The 9,221-nt window shown below is 42.5% G+C and overlaps 1 protein-coding gene across 3 annotated transcripts; it reads right to left on the bottom strand.

Moving 5' to 3' along the window:
- Positions 1-3,818: 3,818 nt before the first annotated feature.
- On the bottom strand, positions 3,819-8,143 carry LOC100304330 (putative 1-acyl-sn-glycerol-3-phosphate acyltransferase 4). Of its 3 annotated transcripts, XM_035965934.1 has the most exons (5): positions 7,735-8,143; positions 7,060-7,144; positions 5,557-6,290; positions 5,175-5,305; positions 3,819-4,405 (listed from the first exon to the last, which is right to left on the bottom strand). In XM_035965934.1, the coding sequence occupies exons 3-5, from the start codon at positions 6,180-6,182 to the stop codon at positions 3,963-3,965; spliced, it is 1,200 nt and encodes a 399-aa protein (XP_035821827.1). In that variant the 5' UTR covers positions 6,183-6,290; positions 7,060-7,144; positions 7,735-8,143; the 3' UTR covers positions 3,819-3,962. The 3 variants fall into 3 exon arrangements, with proteins under 3 accessions (XP_035821827.1, XP_023157680.1, NP_001159241.1); NM_001165769.1 differs by lacking the exon at positions 7,060-7,144 and having other exon boundaries at positions 3,890-4,405; positions 7,735-7,945; XM_023301912.1 differs by lacking the exon at positions 7,735-8,143 and having other exon boundaries at positions 5,557-7,144.
- Positions 8,144-9,221: the final 1,078 nt, after the last annotated feature.

The raw sequence follows: 9,221 nt of genomic DNA, 5'->3' as shown, positions 1-9,221 counted from the left end.
TTTCCACTCGACACTAGGTTCCAATGAAAGGGGTTTCTAGATCCAATGCTTCGGTTTGGAATGCCTTTTTCCTCTAATAGTTGTTGGGTCCAGCCTCTTACAAGACTACTTCCTTCCCCTTCCTTGTGACTTCACCGCTAGGGGTCTCCTATCCTCGATGAGGGCTCCTACCATGGCCCTACATGTTCTTCAACCCTCCATAAATAGGGGTAAGCTAGTCAGGCCCCTAGCCCCAACATGTTGCAAAGAGGCATCATATCAACCACGCGCTCAAAGGTGAAAATATCTTCAAACAACACATATACCCCTACTAGCATATCCAACATATCACTGCTAATGGAGGCAACATAGAAACACACCAACTCAGTGATGGTGTTGGCGTTAAGGCATGAGTTAGGACCCAATAGGAACCATATGCCATCCTTTTTGTCGGCATATTCCCACATGGACCTCATGTGCCTTTGCAGCGGGGCCAAGCACTGGGAGGATAAGTGCACCAACAACATAATGGTTGAGAGACATGAGTCAACAAGCTCCTCAATTCTCCTAATGGTTAGCTCCCATGCCTCGTCTAACTACATAAGATCTTCTCACCAGGCACGGTCCAGCACAAGCTCCCCTACCAGCATCTCAAGGCACACATTTTATTGGACTGTGGCATAGATATATGAAGTCTACCAATACTCCCACTTCTCGGTGAAGTTGATGGCCACATATAGAGTCCCATATCAAAGTCTAGAGTGGATAGAAGTAGAATTTGTTGAACGGATTTTGGTCGCTTGACGCTCGGAGGACAAAGAAATGTCAAAAATCTCTACACATGGCCTCACCCCCAACAAACACTTTGCATAGGTATGCGAATGTTGAAAGCGAGAGAATAGCATTGGGCATGAGATGCCAAACCTAGAGGCCATGGTGTCAAGGATTCGAAGAAGAAATCATGATAGTGGGAAGCTCAACCCTACCATCATGCTAGAATAAAAAGTGATATAATATCATGTCTCCTCACTAGGAGTCCACACAACCTATACTAAGAGTTTTTGAAAGCGAGTAAACATTATTGAAAGCAGGTGGCACAGCCTATACTAAGAGTTTTTGTGCCTTGTCTAGGCCCTCCTTGTTCAACACTCCTACAAGACAACTGGTCAATGGTGAAGGTTGCGTACATGGCAATCAAATGGATGGACAAGGAAAGTTGCCACCACGAAAGAAGATGGCTAGAGGAAGAAGGTAAAGGAAAAATGGTTGCAGGCTTTATGAGGAAACAGAAAAGGTAAAACTGCACACCCATACTTAAGGCCTTTTCTCCCTCTCTCCCTATTCTTGGGTGAAGAACCTGAAGCATCACACAACCCGCATGACAAACATGTCATGCAATATGACAATTACATAGAGGGTAATGGCTAGTCACCGTATTTAATGCATGCAAGATTCTCATCGTACATGACAAGATGGTTGCATCATACTTACTTGGGAAACATGCCCTACTTAAAATCCGATTATATTTATGGTTAATTTTCTAACGAAAATACTGGTTATATTACCTTTTCTCACTTAAGGATTGAGTCGCGGGCTCAAGGCACTACACAACTCATTAGAAGGGGAGCATACACAAAATGTGACTCTTACAGTCGCTTCGGCTTCCAATGAGAAGCTAACGATGGCTAACAACTAGCCCTATGCAGGTACAACAACAAGGCCTAGAGATGGAACCCTAGTAATAGCTAAATCATGGTATGAATCCACTCTACTATGATGTGTTGCTTTTTCTATCCTGATTCATGCTCCCCTTGCGCTCTCGCTCACCCTATGGACCTAGTTTCCATGTCACCTATCGGTGGCCCCATCAATGAGATTCGTAGTAAGTGCTAGGCATAGGATGAATCCATTTTGTTTAGGCATCTTGTGAGAAATATGGGCCTGCCTATAAGACCTCAGTTCAGTGGACTCAGGGGCCTTTGTTAGTGCCTAGGGAAAGGTATACCTTTGAATGCTGCCATGACACCTTCAAGGATCCTAGTAAACTATCGGATGCTCGGCTACTACCAAACTCATGCTTTTAGGGCCCTATGCCTTAGAAACCTACCTTAGCTTTGGTTAAAGTAGGGTCATGCCATCCCTAGGGCACTGATCTTGAGCCCCTCCAAAGCAAGAGTTCTTTCGGCCACTGTCATCCACAAGGACGACCTAAAAATTGAGGACCCTGAGGCCTTAGGGCACTCCTGACAACAAGACACTTCTACATTTTCTTAGTCGTCTGGGGCCCTCTACCGACCCCGGATCTCTAAGTTCCTCGACCTTGGATAGTTTGATTGGTCACGCTCCTGGACCCTCTAGGCTTAGGCCCTCCCAAGGGGACAAATGAGCTCCTACATCGGCTAAGTATGTAGGCATTTCCATGTCAAAGGAATGTAGCTGGTCCATGACTAAGGGCATGACAGACCCTAAAGGTATGATGCCACAATCAAGGTCCAATTCTAACAACCTTACGATGTTGGAACTTTGAATAAGGCTTCCATAAATCACATTAAATGTGATGCACGATGTTACGATTTGATAGGCGCACTATTGTCATGATCTAGTCAACATGCATACCTAAGACCACTATTGATACGTGCCATCGATCTTGTAGCCACGTGTGGGCACACTAGTGAACCAGAAAATATTATGAAGTATAGATTGCTACACTGGTTACAACTACGTCGTACCCGACGACGTGGATTTCTATGTCTGGCAGTATGATGTGATATACCTACCCCTATAATAGGTACGTCTACCACAATAGTGGGTCATCCTCGACAATGTGGCACGACCGAAGAGATGTGTTGCATATGACTCGATGACCATAATAAGATTGAGGTTGTTGGGCCACAGTTGATTGGGACCCATAGTCCAACTGATATGCAATCATCTCTCCTCCCTTGGTCTACAAAAGAAAGACGCAGAGCAACGTAAAACGGAAAGAAGAGGACCAGGATTAGAACTAGAAACCTTGAGACAGAAACTTTCTTCTAAGGGCAACCATAAAGGTGAACTAGGGATTAGTAATAGAACTTTCACCAAAACTAATCAAAGAGGAAGAGCTAGAAGGTCATGACACTCAGTTGACATTTAAGCTTGCAATGCTCAACCTTTATGTTTATCAATCCATCACTCAAAAAGGTGTAGGACGTGCGGTGTGAATCTTTCTAAACTGTTGTCTGTAGTCCTGTTCTATTTGTTATATTTTTCATCTTTTTGTGAATATTGGAATATATCGATAAAAAACAAATAGCACATAAACAAAAAACAAAAATAATGACTAAAATATTGCCTAAAAAGTATTGGAGTATATCGACCGAAAAACAACTAAAGCAATTCTTAAAAGGCGTCATCGCCGGTGTCGTCCGCGTGACATGCCAGAATACTAACGACTCTACCTTTTCAGAACGGACATCACTCGCGTGACATGCCAGAATACTAACGACTCTACCTTTTCAGAACGGACATCACTGGTTCACTATTTATGTGATTGGTTGTGGTATGGTAGCAGATTGGTTCAGCTTGGCCAGTATGTAAAGAGTCAAACTCCTTATGTCCTTGCTAGGTACATGCGGTGACGTTTGTTTGGTTGTTTTTGTTTGGTTGTTTGTATTAATATATTCAAGTTGGATATAGCTAATGTTTGATTGTTTGCATCAGAACAAAGATCAAATAAAATAAATAAATAAATCTTCAATATTTGTAACAAATGTGGTCTAGTTTTGTTTATAAAAATGTTAAGAACATATATCTAAAATCAGTTTACTGCCTTCAGATAGGGCCCTCACACACTGATGAATCACAGAAAATTCCTACATACGCACTATCATACATTCATACCTCCTACTGCAGAAAGGGAACCTTAAATGTCACAAGGCAGAAACTCCAGCAGTAAAAATCGTTTGCGGATGTACAGTTTTCATGGCAAGTTACATCAACATCTACACAACCTTTTTGGCCTTGACATCACCCTCTGGTGAACCTATCAGTTGGGGTGGTAGTATGGAGTAATAGGTAACAAATGAGAGGTAAGCGCAGCTTGCTACAACATAGACCTTGAACCACACAAATGAGAAAAGAGTTAGGTACAAACAGATGGCCGTCAAGCATACTACTGTTAAGAAGTTTGCCAGGCACTTCGGCGTCGACAGATCTCCTTCAGTTCCTTCATCAGGAAAGTGCCCCTTCATGAAGAAATCTGCCAGGAGCTGGTCCTTCTGCCTAAACCTCTCTACCATCCATTCTGTTATCTTGTCTTCTGTTGTGGGGATGTGATGGAGCTGAACCATTCTGACGTGGATGTGGACTTCAGAAGGATCAACGCCATACACATTGTCCAGAAAATCTGGGAGTCGATGCTTGTATGCTATTGTGACATCATAAACTGCAAGGACGGCATGCCAGGGCTCAGGAGTCAAATATTGCAGAAACAGAAAAGAAACGCTTCAAAAACTACAGGTAGCTAGGGGATTGAAAACTTAATAGGTACAGTTGCAATTATGTTTCATGTTACATGGATTTCAAGTATATGTGGCTGTAACCTCTTAGTTTCCTCGATGTAGTTGTTTTGATCAGTAACAATGGTGAGATATTTTGGGAATGCAAGTATATATTGGTCTATTGGACCACACAGAGACTACATTTGTACAACACCAGTACTAACTCGTTTAGTTCCCTCTGAAAGCATAATATGATCCTTTTCATTAACTCAAATTATAGTTACATTCCCTGAAATTATTGTTACTAGATGCCTAGAACAGTGAAGAACATTTTTCATTATATAGCAAGAATTGATAACCCATGTAACTTTCTGAACGTGAACTTTTAAGAAATTTCATAGATTTTAAGAGTGATTATAACATACTCAAGGAAAAAAGTATAACAATTTTCAGAGTGTGAATAATTTCCATTCTACATGGGTTCTAAGAATGTTTATAACATACTCCAGAGAATATAATAGTTTGACAGAGATTTAATATATATTTTTCACAATTGCCATTAATGTAATGGATATATATGGTAGATTGACAGTTATTTGATCATGAAGATTCTGCCGAGAAGACAAAAAGAAATCCTTGAGCAATAGTGCCACAAACATCATGACAAAAAACGTATCATGCGTGCATAGAACGAGTAGGGGAAAGGGTGTTCACCTGCATCTAAGGAACTCCTCAGCTCTTGCAAACAACAAATGAAGCCCTTTGTCTTTGGAAGGAGGACATGTTCTAGCATAGGCAAGCCATGTTCTGAAGCATACTCTTGACTCATGATGCATTTCTTCTCACTAAGATTGAATCAGCAATCAGCAACAAAATATAGGAAAAGAGGAAGAATCATGCACATTAAATAGAGCGACAAACAATTACTAAAGTAATACATAGGATCAATTTCATAAAGTACCACATTTAATGTTTAGGTCGGTAATCAGTAACAATAAAAATTTGAGAAATCAAACTTATGTGATTGAGTACACAGTCATGAATGTGGATTATACGAATATACAAACAATGAATTTCAAAGACAATTATGCCTTACGTATAATCCGTGCCTTCAGGAAAAACCGCCAACCAGATAGGATCTCTCGGGTTCTTAAATTTTGATAGCTTGTTCTGAATAATTGCTTCATCAATCTCCCATTTCCGTTCTACCGGGATAAACTCAAAAATGTGAAATGCCCAGCTAAAAATAGGCAACTTCATCAAGCTGCTCTTAAGTATGTACTTGATATATCCTAAATGGCCTTTCCTCAGTGCAAGATCCCACAAGTACATCCAGTCAACCTCGGTCCTGTGGTTAGCAAATAACAATACACGTCGTTTTGGAGGCACATTTTCACCGGAGAAGACAACCTTGGTTTTGTTTATCTTCTCAAACAAGAACGGCCATAAAGATAACCACATTCCAAATAGAAAGGAAGTCGCCTTTCGGCTGTAATGCACACTGAACAGCCGCACAGCAAAAGTAGTAATAGGAGCCAAGTAAACTACCAACAGGAATGCTGTTGACAGTATAATCACTACACATGCTACACCACGGCATCGCCTCATGGGGGTCAATGGACGGTGCTTTGGTCCATTGTTAAGAATGGGCCGGCTAACATGACACACTTGCTTCTTCTCTCCACTGACATGATGCCCTTGGGAACCACTTGAACCGTTCATCTTTCAAGACTAACACTGAAGCCTTAGCTCAATTTAAAAACTCAAAACAGTGCTAAAACCCAGCACTGTATATTATCTAAGCATCATGAAGGGTTGGAGGGGCGAGAACTGCAAAAGAAAAATCAAGATTACTGATCAGATGTAAGTGTACTATCTAAGATTTAAGAGCTAGCATACTCTACTTGAAAGAAACACTATCACTTTGATTCAGTTCCATCAGAAGCTTAACAACCATGCACAGCAACAATCTGCCGTTAGGGGGACATGACATCACCTTCTGCCACGCATATCAGTGGGAAACACAGTCACATACAAAATCTCAGAATTTACTGTTATCTCATCTTCTCTGTAACTCTGCATGAGGCTGCACAGCCGCAAATACGTGGCTGTTTGGCTGAACATCTAGTGAGTAGTGACAAACTTCCACTTTGCCATAAAAACTCAGCACTCAAGATGATTAGTAGCTATAGTGTATCCGTTCAAGTTTAGACACACCATCAAATAAAGCAATTATTCGCAGGTCTAACAGCTTGCAGCTCACTATATCCCTCTAGAAACAACCACCCAGAATGCGCAACTCAACCACTCAGCATCAAAACAGTCAGCTCTCAACGCAATTGATGCCTCCAGGGCATCTGCATGGGTCGCGACACTCCATCAGATACAATAATTAATGCTGAAGTCATCACCTCACAACCAATTATCCAAACAAATCATACTACTCAAGCCGAGATATACCGAAAATGACATGCAACTGTCTGTCGTATTGCGCAGCATGTATGACCCAGCGTGTGCATGACAAATAAAAGTTTCTCGTTTCTGGCCAGTAAGGAATTAGATGAACTAACGTGGTTTGGACTCCAAGTCAAGCACTTACGAAGTTCAGTTATATTCAAAAGTAATTGGTGATTCTCTATGGCTCCACCAATCAATGAACCATGCACCAGAAAGCTAATCTGCTTCTGCAAAGTACCATCAATACATTGCATTAAACATCATATTGTTTCCTTCATGATTTACATATTGTAATCCCCTATTCAGATATATCAGGAATCCAGGAGAACTGCGCCTGCCATATTTGACTGTTCTACATGCATGTGCTCATGAACACAAATTCCCTTTGCAAGGAAGCTGGAAGCATAAATTGCAAAGAGAAGTATATCCATGACCCACCTAGAAAGAATACCAAGATTCGATGTCTAAGATTCGCAGACAAAATTCCTGTTTCTACATACAACTAAGAGCGAAAATTCAGCCTCTGCTATTTCCTGATGCGGCCACCCATGGCCAACAAGCAGTTAACCTCCAGCCAGACTAGATTCACAGTGACCAAGCAACTCACGGCAAAAGTACACCTAACCACCCCATCATGGATGCTTATCCAGCTCAGGGAAATCGCTTAACGCAGGAAACCACCAACTAAGACACGGACTAACACGGGAACCTAGCATCGCCTAATCGCCGGCCCAGAACGCCGCCGTGCTAGAGCAGGATTGCTTGAAAGAAGGAAATGGATAGCGATAAGGTGCAGAGACACAGAGAGATGAAATACCAAGGAGAAATTGGTCGTCGCCGGGAGTCGGGGAGGACCGGCTTGGGTTAGGCCGGCCGTGAATTTCGATGGGATCTGCGGGGTCCTCCCCTCAGGCCGGAGGAAGGGGACACAGAGAAGCGCGAGGGAATCCCGGGTCGCACCACGCGTTCGGAACCAGCGGCAGCCCGAGGCCGCGGCCCCCGGGGACCGGAGCTAGCTTTTATACTCCTGCGCACGCGCTCTATTCGTCAATCTACTGCAGCCTGCAGGAAGGTAGGCGCAAGGCCGCAAGCCGCAGGCTGCTCCGGGCTGCGGTGCGGGAGCGTCCCGCGTCAGAGGCACACGGTCGCGGACTCGCGGTAGAGCGAGCGGCGGCCGCCCGCGCGTCGCGACGGTGACATAGCTGTGTGTGGCCGTGCGGGTTCATTCGTCATGGACCAGTCCGCCCAACTTCCCTTATAGTTGGATGCTTGGTCAATGCTGTACCTGGATTTCTTCGGTTGCCACGGCGCTGTCAGAGTTTGGGGGGCTAGGCCTTCCGCGGGGCCCGAGGCGGGTTCCGTGCCGGCTCTTGAGTCTAACTTTTGGAAGTTTCTTGGAAACAAAGGCACAGGGTCGTTTTGGTTGCGTTTGGCCCAGAACAGTAGTACCTGTGAGCCCACGACGCTCAGGAGGAAAAATAAAGGGAACAGGACCCACGAAATCTGTTGTCAGGCTATCTCACTTCTTATCCCACTCCGTATTTCAGGGCTAGTTTGTTAAAGCTTCGCTACTTGATTCTTTAGCCCTGGGAGCTGATTATTTGATAGTGGTTCCAAATAATTCTCTAGTAGAAGTGAATTTATCTAGCAAAAATTATTTGGTAAATAATGTGTGAAATGATTTCTGAGGGGTTGGAGAGTGTGGAACTGGTTGGAAGCTGCGGGAAGCGAGTTTTTTACTCTCATTCTCTAGTACAAAATGGTGACTAAATTCACTTCACTCCTACCATAGAACAATTTATTTTTTTATCGTTTGGCTGCGTGAGAGTGATTATCGTTAAGAATGGAGCTGTGGGAGCTCTATCAAACCTTCTTTAAACTACACTCTAAAACAGTGCAATCTATAATACAAAATAATATTTTACACGTTCATATACACGATCTCCTAGAGATGGCCTTACAAGCCCGATTTCAGATGGACTAAAACCAACCGTCTAGAAAAATATAAATATCAAATAAAATAGTCTACATAGAGTAACTCCAGGAGTCAATTTTATATCCTTTTATTTATAGACATATAGATTTTAATGAAAAAAAATCCTTTAATAACTTCCATAATTAGGTCTCCAAATATTTGGCATTCTATATTTCGGATTTCTTTCTAACCAAAGACGAAAAGCGGAGTTGGCACTCTAGAATATGAACAATATATATAAAAATGTTGTTAGATGGTGAAAAATATGTAAATGCATGTGTATATTGTCATCCTCTATTCTAGATTTCTCTATATCTTTTGTGCACTCT

This window comes from Zea mays, chromosome 3 (genome assembly GCF_902167145.1).
Source record: "Zea mays cultivar B73 chromosome 3, Zm-B73-REFERENCE-NAM-5.0, whole genome shotgun sequence".
In the NCBI taxonomy this organism is placed as follows: Eukaryota; Viridiplantae; Streptophyta; class Magnoliopsida; order Poales; family Poaceae; genus Zea; species Zea mays.
The sequence above is the reverse complement of the archived record's forward strand: the minus strand, read 5'-3'. Positions and strand labels throughout refer to the sequence as shown.